The sequence below is a fragment of the Pleurodeles waltl genome, chromosome 3_2 (assembly GCF_031143425.1).
Source record: "Pleurodeles waltl isolate 20211129_DDA chromosome 3_2, aPleWal1.hap1.20221129, whole genome shotgun sequence".
In the NCBI taxonomy this organism is placed as follows: domain Eukaryota; kingdom Metazoa; phylum Chordata; class Amphibia; order Caudata; family Salamandridae; genus Pleurodeles; species Pleurodeles waltl.
In genome coordinates, this window is record NC_090441.1 from 116,455,117 (window position 1) to 116,473,157 (window position 18,041).

The window sequence follows — 18,041 nt, forward strand, 5'->3', positions numbered from 1 at the left end:
TTCTCAAAATAACTCAAACAAAATATTTCAAATAGGAGACAATGGACTGAAAAGAAAATCTCTTTTGGCCTGTCTAGTCTATCTTGGCCTGAAACACTTAATTTGATGGGTAAATGACAACTGAAAGGAAGTATTAGCACAAGAGTATGATCCGAACTCTGGGGATTTGGGGTATGCAAATGAAATGTGGGAAAGATGCTGTCTATTTTGGCATTTAAGCTGCTATGTGCTGGTTCTTTAAATTTACAACTAAGTGAAACCAAAGCATAAACCAGACAATATATTCTAGACACATTTTCTACTATTTTCATATAGTCAACAACTCCTAGTTTCTTTCACACTTACATGTGATATACCACACATCTTCTGGTAGTGCACCACAGCGAACATTCCACATAAATCTGGTTTTGAACATCTTTCCACAATCCTGCTGATGCTGCACCAAGAAGCAGAGGAGCCAAGGGTCTGGGACTTCACCAAGGAAACGAACATCAGTACACATGTTACTGAAAAACACTTACACGACCCTGAAAAGTCTTCGCAGCACAAAAACTACCACCATTTCATTTGGCAGTACAGCAAGTCCCAGCACACCTTCATAAAGAGCAGGTTGAAAGATGATTTATGGTGATTAATTCGTGAACAACGACAAAGAGAAATACCAAGCAGCTCCTGACAAATGTGGTTGTAAATATGTCTTAACTCTATCAACTCTGAAATTCAAAGGGATTACTTTTAAATCACCACACGAAGTTGCACACACAAACCCTCACAATCACTAGAAACCTTTCCAAATAAGAAATTGTATTTATTTTTGCATGGCAGCTTAATTGCTTCGCCCTAGCGTCCCCAGCTTTGGATGGATTAGGTGTTCGATGCCCTCATCTCGTTCAAATACAGCCACACTGCAGCCTTTCAACAATGAAAAGCAAATACATTAAATTACATCTAGTATATTAGAGGCCAACAGCAGCACAGTGAAGCTACAGACACAGGGATCACGACTTCCACCATGCATGACATACAGATGGGGGTACTTTCAGATCCACATGAGTCGGTTAGGTGTTTTTGGGGGCGGGTTGAAAGTACAACAGGGGTATTTTTAGGTTAAGTACCCCGGGGCACCTTGGAGCACAGGTATTTTGAATATACTATCTGCATATCTGGACATCAGTAAGCATGAATTAGTGACAATAACCCTCCTGCACCCCCTTCCTTCTTGTTCTCATTTTGTCACATCATGTCCACACCCGGAGTGACCATCCGACGTGCCTACAGTCCTGAACAGAGAAAGCAGTGCCCTTAGCACCGTATGGGCAACATGAAGATGTTCCACAGGTAGTATTCTGCACATCTATGAATTCAATCACATTTTCAGTGTGTACACGGCACACCATACCTCTCAAGGACTGGTTTGGGGGTTAGTGGGAATGGCCACAGTGAACACCAGCTGTCTGTGACATAGTGTTGAAAACTGGGTTACAGGTTGAGGGGGTGAAACCCTACTCATGCAGCAACCACACCTTCATTTATGGTGAAGTCACCTTCAAAAGTCCAGGGCAAAGATTTCAGTTTGCTGTGGAGATGACCACAAGGAGCAGGGAGAGCATTACAGATAGTTGTTGTCATCTTTAGGGTAACAAAAGAATAGTGTCAAACCCTTTGTAAGAGTGTTGAGGCAGAGCCTTTGTAGTGTGAAAGTGTGGTAGGTGACAGTTCCTCCCCCTCATCAATTTATAGATGGCCCATGCTGCCAACACCTATTATCCTTTGTCTCACTGTATGGGAGTAATACACAAAGACCAACTGCCAGCTACACCTAGTCATGTGACCCAAGAAACAGGCTGCAGAGAACAAATGGTTAGGACAAGAAAATGCCCGCTCTCTAAAAGTGGCATTTTCAGAACTGTAACTTAAAATTTGACTTTACCATGAAAGAGGGTTTTAAATCACAATTCTTTAGACACCCAACTCTATATTCCTACTTGCTCCCAATTGAAAATTATCACTTTTTACGTGTAATACAGTAACCAGATGATATCCTTTGGGAGAGGTGGGCCTTGCAGTAGTGAAAAACTAATGTAAGTTTTTTTTAAAGTTTTTTTTTTACTAGCAGGACATGTAAACGGTAAAAGTGAATATTCAACAGATTGCAGCCTGCCCTCTGAGCTGGTTAGGGGCTACCTTAGGGGTGAATTACATCCATTAAGAAAGGAAGGGTTAGGCCTGGCAAAAGGCTTATTTTGCCAGGTCGCAATGGAAGTTTAAACTGGACACACAGAGGCTACACTGACAGTCCTGAGACATGTTTAAAAGGCTACTTGAGTGATGTAGGTGGCAGGATGAGTACTGCAGACCCGCTATTAGAATTTAATTTAAAGTCCCTGGGCACAGGGAGTCCCAAGTTAAATATGCCAGTTGGGGACACATCAGTACGTCAGTTCTCCCACATATTCAGGAGAGCACAGGCACTAACACTGGTTAGCAGTGGTAAAGTGGGCAGAGTCCTAAAAGCCAACAAAAACAGGCTGAAAAAAACAGGAAGGTGAAGGCAAAAGGTTTGGGGATAACCCAGCAGAAAGGACCAAGTCCAAAGGATGGGTAGTTCATTAGTGTAGGACTGTGGTAAGTATGTAGTGGCTCAGCAAGATACATTTGGATACTACCTCCCCTCTGGTAAGAATACTGGGACAGTATGACAGAAAAGATACTCTCAAGTGCAACAACTGGGTACTGTGCCTAGATTTAGAATCACACAAGTCACCAATTTTGCGGATTGAGACTGGTGTGTAGTGGCTTGCGGGTCTTATTGAAATGTAGGTGCTATTAAGAAAATAGTTAGTGCCGCAGATAGGTTCCATGACGCTCTGATTGCCTTCCCCATTGCATGAAGAAATAATGTTGAAGAAACCTTTCTGCTGTACATAGCCCTTAGTGAATTAACAATACCTTAATGGTGCGAGGGCAGCTTTGGATCTAGCAGTTACCAGCATATTAATAGTTTAAAACTGAAAGCATTTTAATATGTGAAGGAAGAACCCCAGAGTTTATGGAGCTGGGTGCGAGGTGTTACTACACACAGCCCTGCCCAAAAAAAGCCAGTTCTATACATGGTTGGTATGTGTCAAATACCTCCGCATCCTACGTGTCAATAGCAACGTTTTTGTTTCGCCATAGATTTTCACCTTACATTGTCATCCTGAGTTGCACTGCTTAAAGGTAGAAATCCCCCATCACATACACTGCTGGGATTAATGTTCGTATCACTGTGACGAGGGAAACTAAGCTTCAAGCCTTTACTAGAAGGCAAGAAAAATTAGGCTGCGCGGGTCTTATTTTTGTAGCCGCCACCATAGTGATTGCTTATGTGCAGAGATAGATGGCATCTCTGAAGTTAAGAGTAGGCTGAGGATGGTATTTTTGTCTTGCACATATTGTAAAACTGGGCCCTTTTCGGCAAATGATCTCATGGGTGTCTCTTTGAACTTCAAGGACTGGCTAACCAAGCGATGTCCTTTAAAACTGAAAGAGAATTGGTCTAACAGGCGATCCTAGTTTCATCTATAAAAGATTTTAAGTCTCTTTATTCAATCTGGATTACAAAAACATAATGACAAGTTGTAATAGAGCCTCTCAGACCAACCAACTAAGGCCTTCACAACTTAGGGCAGACAATTGTCTTTTTATGACATAAGTCTGTTCCCAATCTTCACAGCATATCATACATAAAAATGCATGAAGATTCATTTTTTGTACTGGCTTATCCTCAACTTTTTTTTGCCACAGAAACAAAGGCTTAATTCTGTATCTTGTAGTGAAGGTATGCAGCATTGCAAGCCCTTCCTTGCTGCAACTGCAAGTCTTGACCTGCTGAAGAATTGCAAGAACCATAATCCTGATTAAGATCGAAGGTGAAACCTTGGATTGAGGCAAGGGGGAGCTTGACGACTACATTAGACTTTGAAGGAAACTTGCCAGCATCAGCACCCTATGCTGCCCGGCAGGAGGACTAAGAAGTTTTTTTCAGTCCTCAAAGTCTAAAGGAGGTAAGCAACATAGCCAGAGCAACATGCTGATTTTAACCAACATCTGGTCCACTGCTGTGGACTTGAAATCAGTCCTAGGTTACGGTCAACCCTGAACTGCGACTTTGCATTGGCACCTAGAAATTCAAATATTTATGTCTCTTGTTTCTCTTATCTTGTTTTAATCATTTTGTTATTTTTAGGCATTCACATTTTCTTAATTGGCTTGGCAATGTTACTGGGGTATGTTGTGTTCTTGACTTTAATCTTGTTTAGTACCCCTTTAACTTATTACACATTTCTCGGGGCAGGTGGCAGTGTCGTCTGCCATTATTATCAGACGCTGAGCAGAGATTCTCTTGGTGCTGTACTGCAACATAACCAGATTGTCGTTATTAAGCAGGCAGGGATACACCTCCCTCTAAAATTAGTATGCAATTTCTGATAAATTATATCCCATTTCACAGGTCTATTGGTGTCACAAGTTCAAAGAGGTACATGTGTGAAGAACATCAACAGGTTTTCCTTCTCTCTACCAAGGAACAAACAAGTTAAGTTCACATATCCCATAGCAGAAGGTTAGTTTCAGTGATGGGACACAAACACCCAAAAACTCTCAGCCACAGTGTCGTAAAAACACCACATTTCCAGTACTGGGCTTTCGTTCAACACATAACTGTATTATGGATGTCACAGTATCTGTTGCATCTGATTGAGCCAACTGAGCTAACCCACCTCAAAAACAATGATTTATAAAAGGAGAAAACATTCATTACTAGTTTATTGTAATTATAATAATAGAATATATGAAGTTTTCCTCTTCACTGCCATAAGGCCCACATAGCTATTTTATCAGTAAAGTAGCTGTATGAATCAGTCCTTGGAGAACATACTTCCTATTTTTTCATTGTGCTCTGAATAACCTCCCTTCCCAGACACTGGCCGGCTGCATCAGCAACCTCCACAGGCCTGTGCTGCCCCTCGGAACTGGCAGGGAACGTCACACATGAGTATCATATGTACAATTGTGGCATCTTTGAGACAGTTTTGTACGTTCTTTACTGCATAGATCAGTCATGGGGATCACCAGCAGGTCAGAGCTCCCGACACCCAGTCATATAAAGGCTCTCCCGTTACTTCATTTCTGAGGAACTTTAGGCCACACCTGGGTAGCCAAATTGACTTTAGCTACTGCCCAAGTGGCTCTTGGCTCAGCTGTTCCAATCTAAGAAGACATTTAAATGGACACACTGACCAGGACCGCAACCAAGCTCCTACTAACTGTAGTGGAGCTTGCTTACCTGCACCTCCTTTTCCCTGCTTCTGCAACTCATACAAAAAAAGTGTCCCTATGCAGCCTGCCTTGACACGCCACTCAAGGGAAACTGTTTTTTTTCCCCTATTTTCTTGGTTAAAATAATTTCTGTCTGCCTTTTATTTAAAAAAGTAAGTTATTTAGCTGTTTATAGTGTAGCTCATTTATACTGGTGTGAAACTGATTTAGTCTGTTTATTCATGGAGTTTGGGATTATCAACAGTCTGATTCACCAACAGTGACTGAGCTAGCTGTAAACCTTAGCATAAATCATCTTTCGGTGTTTTGTTTGCACAAGACATATAAACTCTTTATGTACATGCACAGAAAAAGCCCAAATGGATAATTCCACACTAATATGAAGCCTATCTAAAAAGCCCTTCAGATTCAAGATGAAACATGTGGCTATCCTACACACTTTTCCCTAAAAGGTGACCCTGTGCAAGCTCTGATATAGTACATCATTTGTGCCTTATTTATAGATGATATTATGTTACCTATACAATTTACTGTCCTTTTGAGTGAGGCTTGTAAGAAAGGCTCAGAGAGCTAGGCATGCTGTGTCAGGTACACTCTGGGATGTGATAAGTGAAACATATGGATACCCCCTCATTCTACCATCCGCACTTTCATACACTCACCCATTCACACAGTCATGTATCCACTTAGTCACCTATTCACTCACCCATGCATCCATTCATTTACACCAATCTATGAAGGAGCACTAGCACTTATTAAAAAACAGTAAGTGTACTTTGTTGATCCATCCAATCAAAGACACTAACTGAGTTTTGTTTTTCCAGATCAGTGCCTTGAACAAATACTTTGAAAAAGTTTTACCCACTCTACACCATTTCCTAGAATGGGAAACTGCAGATCCATAAGCTCTCCTTAAATCTTTGAACTCAATAATATCTTGAACACTAAGAACGTTTGAAATTATACAACAAACTTATTTGATGGGAGCTCCACACCCATTTTATCTTAATCAACTAAAATAAAGAAATAAAATTATCCAGGTCAGGTTGGTGCTAATTTCAGCCGAGAAGTCAGGAAAGTCTGATAGACCTCTGATGGAGACAGTGATCCAATGCAGACTTGGTAAAAAGATCTTATACACACATATTCTAAAGCTGCCAAGGACTAGCAGGCCAATGCCAATTCTGGGCATGACCCATCCTCTGCGAACAAGGGGCATGGAGTTGTGGCAGAACGATTAATCTGTGCTTGAACAGTGGCGCCCACAATTTTAAAGGCTGTTTTGGATCAGAGACCCTAATATAACAATAGTGGATAAGTTTCCTGAAAAGCATGTGGGATTTACAAGCTTGGGGAGCTTCATCGGACTAGAAGTATTTGTGGCTGACTCCGATTCTGACGTTTTCTTAACTCATGATAAATTAAACAGTAAATTAGTTTTACATAATGCATGCTTTTATAACTAATTTTAACTTATCAATTCATTTAAAAACTTGAAGTGGACAGAAGTGTTAATAAAAATCAAAGGTGAAGAAGTGCCAGTGAAAGTATGAATAATTACAACAATACAAAAACGGTGGTACCTTTTCTGCCAAGGCCTTCAAGCTGTCTAGAAAGCGTTGCCAGAAATCCTTGAACAGAGGCCGGTCAATTTTCTTCAGACTGTCTTTGGTGCTGGCGTCCACGCTGACATACAGCTGCGTTACTGGTTGCAGGCATCTATAGTAATGATAAAAAAGGGTTTAATATACATATATATATTTTACGTTTCTGATCTCAATCTTTCAACTGTGGTCCTTGCAAAACATCTATCTGCAGTGAGGACCCTCATTCAAAAAGAATGATGTACAATAGATAATTCCTATAAAAATGGAAAAATGTAATGTCAAGACTAGAAACTTGCATTAAGCAACTTAAAGTCACCCAACAGTATCTCTATTTCAATTACAATAGAGAACAGAAACATAACCTGATCACACAGAGCCATCATCATTCATCTGTGCTTAAATAATTTGTTAATCTGCAACCTGCATAACCCCAGCCTGTAGGAGGCTGGCCTGGTTTGTAGTGGTACCAAGGGGTACTTACACTCTGCACCAGGTCCAGTTATCCCTTATTAGTGTAGAAGAGGTGTCTAGCAGCTTAGGCTGATAGAAAAGGTAGCTTAGCAGAGCAGCTTAGGCTGAACTAGGAGACGTGTAAAGCTCCTACTATACCACTGGTGTCATATGCACAATATCATAAGAAAACACAATACACAGATATACTAAAAATAAAGGTACTTTATTTTTATGACAATATGCCAAAAGTATCTCAGTGAGTACCCTCAGTATGAGGATAGCAAATATACACAAGATATATGTACACAATACCAAAATATGCAGTAATAGCAATAGAAAACAGTGCAAGCAATGTATAGTCACAATAGAATCCAATGGGAGCACATAGGTATAGGGGCAACACAAACCATATACTCTAGAAGTGGAATGCGAACCACGAATGGACCCCAAACCTATGTGAGCTTGTAGAGGGTCGCTGGGACTGTAAGAAAACAGTGAGGGTTAGAAAAATAGCCCACCCCAAGACCCTGAAAAGTGGGTTCAAAGTGCACCTAAGTTCCCCAGAGAGCACAGAAGTCGTGATAGGGGAATTCTGCAAGGAAGAGCAACACCAGCAATGCAACAACGATGCATTTCCGGACGAGAGTACCTGTGGAACAAGGGGACCAAGTCCAAAAGTCACGATCAAGTCGGGAGTGGGCAGATGCCCAGGAAATGCCAGCTGTGGGTGCAAAGAAGCTGCCACCGGATGGTAGAAGCTGTGGATTCTGCAAGAACGAAGAGGGCTAGAAACTTCCCCTTTGGAGGATGGATGTCCCACGTCGTGAAGAAGCTTGCAGAGGTGTTTCCGTGCAGAAAGACAGCAAACAAGGCTTGCTAGCTGCAAGGGTCACGGTTAGCGTTTTTGGATGCTGCTGTGGCCCAGGAGGGACCAGGATGTCGCCAATTGCGTGAGGAGACAGAAGGGGCGTCCAGCAAGACAAAGACCATTCAGAAGCAAGCAGCACCTGCAGAAGTGCCGGAACAGGCACTACGAAGTGGAGTGAACCGGAGCTCAACCGAAGTCACAAAGGAAGGTCCCACAACGCCGGAGGACAACTCAGGAGGTCGTGCACTGCAGGTTAGAGTGTCGGGGACCCAGGCTTGGCTGTGCACAAAGGAAATCCTGGAAGAGTGCACAGGAGCCGGAGCAGCTGCAAATCACGCTGTACCCAGCAATGCAGTCTAGTGTGGGGAGGCAAGGACTTACCTCCACCAAACTTGGACTGAAGAGTCACTGGACTGTGGGAGTCACTTGGACAGAGTTGCTGAGTTCCAGGTACCACGCTTGTCGTGCTGAGAGGGGACCCAGAGGACCGGTGATGCAGTTCTTTGGTGCCTGCGGTTGCAGGGGGAAGATTCCGTCGACCCACAGGAGATTTCTTCGGAGCTTCTAGTGCAGAGAAGGTGCAGGCTACCCCCACAGCATGCACCACCAGGAAAACAGTAGAGAAGGCAGCCGGATCAGCATTACAAGGTCTCAGTAGTCGTCTTTGCTACTTTGTTGCAGTTTTGCAGGCTTCCAGAGCAGTCCGCGGTCGATTCCTTGGCAGAAGGTGAAGAGAGATGCAGAGGAACTCTGATGAGCTCTTGCATTCGTTATCTCGAGAATTCCCCAAAGCAGAGACCCTAAATAGCCAGAAAAGGAGGTTTGGCTACTTAGAAGAGAGGATAGGCTAGCAACACCTGGAGGAGCCTATCAGAAGGAGTCTCTGACGTCACCTGCTGGCACTGGCCACTCAGAGCAGTCCAGTGTGCCAGCGGCACCTCTGTTTCCAAGATGGCAGAGGTCTGGAGCACACTGGAGGAGCTCTGGGCACCTCCCAGGGGAGGTGCAGGTCAGGGGAGTGGTCACTCCCCTTTCCTTTGTCCAGTTTCGCGCCAGAGCAGGGCTGGGGGATCCCTGAACCGGTGTAGGCTGGCTTATGCAGAGATGGGCACCATCTGTGCCCATCAAAGCATTTCCAGAGGCTGGGGGAGGCTACTCCTCCCCAGCCCTGACAACTTTTTCCAAAGGGAGAGGGTGTAACACCCTCTCTCTGAGGAAGTCCTTTGTTCTGCCTTCCTGGGCCAAGGCTGGCTGGACCCCAGGAGGGCAGAAACCTGTCTGAGGGGTTGGCAGCAGCAGCAGCTGCAGTGAAACCCCGGGAAAGGTAGTTTGGCAGTACCCGGGTCTGTGCTAGAGACTCGGGGGATCATGGAATTGTCTCCCCAACAATTCCATGATCTTAGACATGTTACATGGCCATGTTCGGAGTTACCATTGTGACGCTATACATATGTCGTGACATATGTATAGTGCACGTGTGTAATGGTGTCCCCGCACTCACAAAGTCTGGGGAATTTGCCCTGAACAATGTGGGAGCACCTTGGCTAGTGCCAGGGTGCCCACACACTAAGTAACTTTGCACCCAACCTTTACCAGGTAAAGGTTAGACATATAGGTGACTTATAAGTTACTTAAATGCAGTGGTAAATGGCTGTGAAATAACGTGGACGTTATTTCACTCAGGCTGCAATGGCAGGCCTGTCTAAGAATTGTCAGAGCTCCCTATGGGTGGCAAAAGAAATGCTGCAGCCCATAGGGATCTCCTGGAACCCCAATACCCTGGGTACCTCAGTACCATATACTAGGGAATTATAAGGGTGTTCCAGTATGCCAATGTAAATTGGTCACTAGCCCGTTAGTGACAATTCGGAAAGAAATGAGAGAGCTTAACCACTGAGGTTCTGATTAGCAGAGCCTCAGTGTGACAGTTAGTCATAACACAGGTAACACATACAGGGCACACTTATGAGCACTGGGGCCCTGACTGGCAGGGTCCCAGTGACACATACAACTAAAACAACATATATACAGTGAATATGGGGGTAACATGCCAGGCAAGATGGTACTTTCCTACACAGCCTATATGATTTACACAAGACCGATTCATTATTTTTGCACACATCTTTAACATATTGGTTTCAATACTGTTTTACATTTCGGTTTAGTAGATTAACTCATATATTTTGATTAACTTTAGTTAGCTAATGTGCATTTAAAGTTAGCATATGTGGGCCTAGGTAGGTCACAACATTTTGAAATACAGGTTGTATTCTTGCTTCCTGTGCATAACATATTTCTGTTATTGTTTGTTAGCTTACATTTTGAAGGTAGTAGAGTAGCAATTAGTTGGTCTGGACAGTGGCTTAAACACTCGCAGTGGATGAAAAACTGAGGTGGTGAATACTCCTTTGTGAGATACGCAAAGGTCGAAGGGGGAGAAGACGTTTGCATTGTATTATCCATAGGAAGGAGGCAGGCACCAAGTACGGAGAGAACACTGGATTTTGATTGGTTCCTGTCTGGTGGGAACATAAAGACTGTCATTTTGATGTGAAGCTTGTTAGTTAGATCACCTGCCCATATCCACCTTTGCAGGTGAATGTCCTTTCTCTTCTCTTGAGACCAATGCTCCTTATTTTTCTGCTCATAAAGATATTCTCAAGAGCAAGTAAACTGTAACTGGAACTTTTTCTCTTGTCTCTTTCAATGCTGTATTTGCGGACACCTGCTGCTTCTAAATTTCCCAAATCTGCCCTCAACCTCAGTTTAAAATTAAGGGGTTTCCCTTATGGAAACAAATCTTTACTTTGATTTGCATATGTCACCTTTCATAATATAATATCTGTATTACTAATTGAACTGCTTGGGTTATATTCATTTAGACTATTCAGGGGAATATCGATTTTTGCCTAACTGATTTGGAGATTGTAACTTTGCTAATCTGTTAATAAACTTTTATTGTTTTGCAATCTACTCCTTCCTGTTAGCGTGGGGCAAAATCTGCTTCACTGTCAATGCACTGTTAATACATGTATCATTTCAGCCTCATTTAGAGATAAAGACCTCTCTAGGTGGACTTAAAGGAGTTATTGGTTTGCGGCAAATTAGCGCAGAGCAAACACCATCCTTCTCTTATCCGCTGTCAACCTAGCATCTCAGCAAGACTCAGACACCCTAAATACGCCAGCATTTTCTTCATTTAAAGCTGCTCCTTAGACTTTTAAGAATCTAACCTTTTACTTGATTTCAGTTACATTTGCAGACTACATGATGTACATGTTAGGGTGCAGACACAACGGGGTTAAATACGAGGTGCATTAAAGAGGTCACATTTGTAACTGTTAAACATATTGGGGTAGTATCAAGGGAGGTTTCTAATGAGGTGATATGTTGTTTTTCAGGATGTATTTTAACATTGGGGATCCATTAAAGCAAACGTTTCTGGATTTAAAGCATGGACTGTGGTGATGCTACAGTCGGGGTTAGCGCATCAGTGCAGGTTGCAGTTCGTCTGAATCTACAGTGTTGTGATGCTCATGCTCTGGTCTAGAATCGCCTGTGAGCATGTGCACGAGGTACCAGGCACACGTCACCTCTCATCCAGATTAAGGTGAAGTACCAGGGTTGCAAGACATGTCACACTTGTGCAGTGTGTAAGGGTTTGGGTTGCTTAGGTTACATGTATATAGCTGGAATACAGGCAACGTCAAGCATCATTTTGAAAACTGTAGTTACTGTGATTAGGTTCAGCTTCAGTAGATAAATAAAATTAGAAACGTCTTTAGGGGGACTTCTGCCGTTACAAGAAAAAGGCTATTTTTTGTTTCTAAATAGGACCACCCTGGAGGATAAATCCTGACAGCCATAGGGGTTTTGAGTGAGATCTGAGTAGTTTTATTTCCAAATAAATGGGAGCTTTCGTTAAGGATGCAGTAATGAAAATGTCACTTACCCAGTGTACATCTGTTTGTGGCATCAGTCGCTGAGATTCACATGGTATGCATGAGCTCGCCATCTGGTGTTGGGTCGGAGTGTTACAAGTTGTTTTTCTTCGAAGAAGTGTTTTCGAGTCACGGGACCGAGTGACTCCACCTTCTGTGCTCATTGCGCATGGGCGTCGACTCCATCTTCGATTGTTTTCCCCGCAGAGGGTGAGGTAGGAGTTGTACTATAGTAATAGTGCCCGCGCAATGAAAAATGTAAGTATGTACCTATTAAAGGATTAAGTAATATATATACAAATGTACAAAATTGAAGGTAACTTCTGAACTGCTACAGGCTTCCGGGGAGGTGGGTGGGTCCATGTGAATCTCAGCGACTGATGCCACGAACAGATGTACACTGGGTAAGTGACATTTTCAGTTCGATGGCATCTGTCGCTGTAGATACACATGGTATGCATAGACTAGTAAGCAGTTAGTTCCCCATAAGCGGTGGTTTAGCCTGTAGGAGTAGAAGTTGTCTGAAATAGAGTTCTTAATACAGCTTGACCTACTGTAGCTTGTTGTGCGGATAGCACATCTATACAGTAGTGTTTGGTGAATGTGTGAGGCGTAGACCAAGTGGCTGCCTTACATATTTCTTGCATTGGGATGTTTCCTAAAAAGGCCATTGAAGCACCTTTTTTCCTTGTTGAATGTGCCCTGGGAGTAATGGGCAGTTGTCTTTTTGCTTTAAGGTAGCAGATTTGGATGCATTTAACTATCCATCTGGCTATACCTTGTTTTGATATCGGGTTACCTGCATGAGGTTTTTGGAATGCAATAAATAGCTGTTTAGTTTTTCTGATGTTCTTCGTTCTGTCAATGTAGTACATTAATGCTCTTTTGACATCTAATGTATGTAGTGCTCTTTCAGCCACAGAATCTGGCTGTGGGAAGAATACTGGTAATTCTACCGTTTGATTTAGATGGAATGGAGAAATAACTTTTGGTAAAAATTTTGGATTAGGTCGTAGGACGACCTTATTTTTATGTATTTGTATAAAAGGCTCTTGTGTTGTGAACGCTTGAATTTCACTTACTCTTCTTAGAGATGTAATGGCGATGAGAAAGGCAACTTTCCAGGTGAGGAATTGTATTCCGCAAGAGTGCATGGGTTCGAAGGGTGGGCCCATGAGTCTTGTTAGAACCACGTTTAGGTTCCATGAAGGAACAGGTGGTGTTCTTGGTGGTATAATTCTTTTAAGCCCTTCTATGAATGCTTTGATAACTGGTATCCTATACAAGGAAGTTGAATATGTAGTTTGCAGGTATGCAGATATTGCTGCAAGGTGTATTTTAATAGAAGAGAAGGCTAGCTTTGCTTTTTGTAAATGGAGCAAGTAATCTACTATATGTTTTGGAGTTGCCTCTAGTGGTTGTATCTGATTATGATGGCAGTAACAAACAAATCTTTTCCACTTACTTGCGTAGCAGTGTCTAGTGGATGGCCTTCTGGCCTGCTTTATGACTTCCATACACTCTTGGCTAAGTTGTAAGTGTCCGAATTCTAGGATTTCAGGAGCCAGATTGCTAGATTCAGCGATGCTGGGTCCGGGTGTCTGATCTGTTGGTTGTGTTGCGTTAACAGATCTGGTTTGTTGGGCAGTTTGATGTGTGGTACTACAGACAGATCTAGCAGTGTTGTGTACCAGGGTTGTCTTGCCCACGTTGGTGCTATTAAAATGAGTTTGAGTTTGTTTTGACTCAATTTGTTTACTAGGTAAGGAAGGAGAGGGAGAGGAGGAAAAGCGTAAGCAAATATTCCTGACCAGTTCATCCATAGGGCATTGCCTTGGGATTGCTTGTGTGGGTATCTGGACGCGAAGTTTTGGCATTTTGCGTTCTCTTTTGTTGCAAATAAGTCTATTTGTGGTGTTCCCCAGAGTGTGAAGTAGGTGTTCAGAATTTGTGGGTGGATTTCCCATTCGTGGACTTGCTGGTGATCTCGAGAGAGATTGTCTGCCAGCTGATTCTGGATCCCCGGAATAAACTGTGCTATTAGACCAACTTGATGGTGGATTGCCCACTTCCATATTTTTTGAGCTAACAAGCTTAACTGCGTTGAATGTGTTCCTCCTTGTTTGTTTAGATAATACATCGTTGTCATGTTGTCTGTTTTGACAAGGATGTATTTGTGGGTTATGATTGGTTGGAAAGCTTTTAGTGCTTGAAAAACTGCTAATAATTCTAGATGATTTATATGCAGTTTTGTTTGATGTATGTTCCATTGTCCTCTTATGTTGTGTTGATTGAGATGTGCTCCCCACCCTGTCATGGAAGCATCTGTTGTTATTACGTACTGTGGCACTGGGTCTTGGAAAGGCCGCCCTATGTTTAAATTTATACTGTTCCACCATAGAAGCGATAGGTAAGTTTGGCGGTCTAGCAACACCAGATCTAGAAGGTGACCCTGTGCTTGAGACCACTGTGAGGCTAGGCATTGTTGTAAGGGCCTCATGTGCAGTCTTGCGTTTGGGACAATGGCTATGCATGAGGACATCATGCCTAGGAGCTGTAGTATTGTTCTTGCTTGTATTGTTTGGTTTGGAGACATGTGTTGAATGACCCTGTTGAAATTGTGGATCCTTTGTGGAGTTGGCGTTGCTACTCCTTTTGTCGTGTCTATTATGGCTCCTAGATATTGCTGTACTTTGCTTGGCAGAATGTTTGATTTTGCAAAGTTGACGGTGAACCCTAAATTGTAGAGGGTTTGTATGACTTGATTTGTGTGGTTTGAGCATTGTGTGAGCGAACTGGTTTTGATTAGCCAGTCGTCTAGATACGGGAACACATGTATTTGCTGCCTTCTGATGTGTGCAGCGACTACTGCTAGGCACTTTGTGAATACTCTTGGAGCGGTTGTTAAACCAAAAGGCAATACTTTGAATTGGTAATGTATTCCTTTGAATACAAACCTTAGATATTTCCTGTGTGATTGATGGATTGGTATATGGAAATATGCGTCCTTGAGGTCTAGGGTTGTCATGTAGTCGTGTTTTCTGAGCAATGGTAACACTTCTTGTAGTGTGACCATGTGAAAGTGGTCTGATTTGATGAATGTGTTTACTACCCTGAGGTCTAGAATTGGTCTCAGTGTTTCGTCCTTTTTTGGTATCAAGAAGTACAGTGAATAAACTCCTGTGTTTATTTGTGTGCTTGGTACTAATTCTATTGCATTTTTTTGCAGTAGTGCTTGAACTTCTATCTCTAGAAGTTGTGAATGGTATTTTGATAAATTTTGTGATTTTGGTGGTATGTCTGGAGGGAATTGCATGAATTCTATGCAATAACCATGTTGGATAATTGCTAGGACCCATGTATCTGTAGTTATTTTGTCCCATGCTTCGTAATATTGATGTATCCTCCCCCCCACTGGTGTTGTGTGGGAGGGGTGAGTGACGTGTGAGTCACTGCTTGTTGGTAGCGGTTTTGGGGCTTTGAAATCTTCCTCTATTCCTAGGAAATTGCCCCCCTCTATACTGGCCCCGAAAACCTCCTCTGTACTGTCCCTGGTAGGTGGGCGGTGCGGACTGTGAGGTGCTAGCTTGTGTGGCCTGACCCCGAAACCCTCCTCTAAAAGGTGTTTTGCGGAAGGTGTTATAAGATCCTCTGCTCTGCGGGGAGTAGAGTGCGCCCATGGCCTTGGCAGTGTCAGTGTCCTTCTTGAGCTTTTCTATAGCTGTGTCGACCTCCGGACCGAACAGAAGCTTCTCGTTTACTGGCATGTTAAGCACTGCCTGCTGAATTTCTGGCTTGAATCCAGACGTTCTGAGCCATGCGTGCCTACGGATGGTAACCGACGTATTAATGGTTCTTGCGGCCGTGTCTGCTGCATCCATGGAGGAGCGTATTTGATTGTTGGAAATGTTTTGACCCTCCTCAACAACCTGTTTTGCTCTTTTTTGCAGATCTTTTGGGAGATGTTCAATGAGATGCTGCATCTCATCCCAGTGGGCTCTGTCGTATCGCGCTAGCAGCGCTTGTGAATTTGCGATGCGCCACTGGTTTGCTGCTTGGACAGCAACCCTCTTCCCGGCTGCATCGAACTTCCTACTTTCTTTATCTGGGGGAGGTGCATCCCCAGAAGTGTGCGAGTTTGCCCGTTTTCTGGCAGCCCCTACCACCACAGAGTCTGGTGGCAGCTGAGAGGTGATGAAGACAGGGTCCGTAGGAGGCGCCTTATACTTTTTGTCCACCCTAGGCGTCACTGCCCTACTTTTAACTGGCTCCTTGAAAATGTCCTTTGCATGGCGTAGCATGCCTGGGAGCATCGGCAGGCTTTGGTAGGAGCTGTGGGTTGAGGAGAGGGTGTTAAATAAAAAATCATCCTCTACTTGTTCCGAGTGTAGTTCCACATTATGGAATAGAGCTGCTCTAGCCACCACTTGTGAGTAGGCTGTGCTGTCTTCCGGTGGTGATGGCCTAGTTGGGTATGTGTCTGGGCTGTTATCAGACACTGGTGCGTCGTACAAGTCCCACGCATCCTGATCTTGGTCGTCGTGGCTCATGGCGGTGTGAGCTGGCGAATGTGACGGGGTGTAAGTTGGCGAAGCCGGAGTTACAGGTGGAGGCGAGGGAGGAGGTGTTACCTTTTGTGTTGTTTGTTGCTGAGGAGTAAACTGAAGCGTTCTCTTTCGTTTGACAGGTGGAAGGGTACTGATCTTCCCAGTCCCCTGCTGAATAAAGATACGCTTTTGCGTGTGATCCACGTCAGTGGATTGCAGTTCTTGTTCAAATCTATGTTTCTTCATTTGAGAAGACATAGAATGCTCTTCGGTATAGGAGCCAGAAACAGGGTCTGATGTCGCTTTTTTCGGCTCCGAAAGCCCTGTCGATTGTTTTTTCGGCTCCGAGGTAACCTTCCTCTTTTTCTGTGCCGAAAATTCTTGGCCTCTATGGTCTTCGGCGCCACTGTCTCGGCGTCGATCGGTGTCGACACCGAACTCTCGGTGTCGATGCTTCTGTTTAGCACTCTCTCGGTCCCGAGGAGGCTGCGTGCCGGTGTCTCGACCGAAGTCGGACGATCTCGACACTGTATGGGCCTTTTTCGGTGCCGATTGTTGGTCACCGAGAATTTGGGTGGAGCCATGGCCGGTTGGCAGTGGCGTCCCCTGGGCCTTCTTTCCCTTTTTAGGGTTTGATCTCGACGTCTTACTCACAGTTCTTGTAGAGTGTAGCTCGTCGGAGTCTGAATCCTGGATGGAAAAGGATTCCTCCTGTTCTTCTTCTGTCTCGAACTGTCGACGCTCTTTTGGCGTGGACGCCATCTGCAGTCTTCTCGCTCGACGGTCGCGCAGAGTTTTTCGGGACCGGAACGCCCGACAGGCCTCGCAGGATTCTTCACTGTGCTCGGGTGACAGGCACAGATTACAGACCGAGTGCAGGTCCGTATAAGGATATTTGTTGTGGCATTCGGGGCAGAATCGAAACGGGGTCCGATCCATCGGCGTTGTCCTCCACGCGGTCGGGCCGACTAGGCCCCGACGGGGTGCCGAAATCTACCCCGAAGGGCACCGAAGCGCTTCGATGTTCAACGCGTCGTCGTATGTGTCTATCTGTAACCGGATCGCAACGATACCGTCGAAAATCTTCCGTCTTCAGCTATCTTTCCGTTCCGAAACTCGGAGCGACATGAACACGTCCGAACCCGATGGCGGAAAGAAAACAATCGAAGATGGAGTCGACGCCCATGCGCAATGAGCACAGAAGGTGGAGTCACTCGGTCCCGTGACTCGAAAACACTTCTTCGAAGAAAAACAACTTGTAACACTCCGACCCAACACCAGATGGCGAGCTCATGCATACCATGTG

At 44.0% G+C, this 18,041-nt stretch overlaps 1 protein-coding gene across 1 annotated transcript in view; it reads right to left on the reverse strand.

Moving 5' to 3' along the window:
- The window catches only part of LOC138286550 (S-adenosyl-L-methionine-dependent tRNA 4-demethylwyosine synthase TYW1-like), a 490,050-nt gene that overhangs the window by 133,722 nt on the left and 338,287 nt on the right, over positions 1 to 18,041 (reverse strand). Inside the window, exon 13 of the mRNA XM_069226929.1 lies at positions 6,903 to 7,038. Coding sequence (XP_069083030.1) covers positions 6,903 to 7,038 — 136 coding nt within the window. The remainder of the gene's footprint in view (positions 1 to 6,902; positions 7,039 to 18,041) is intronic.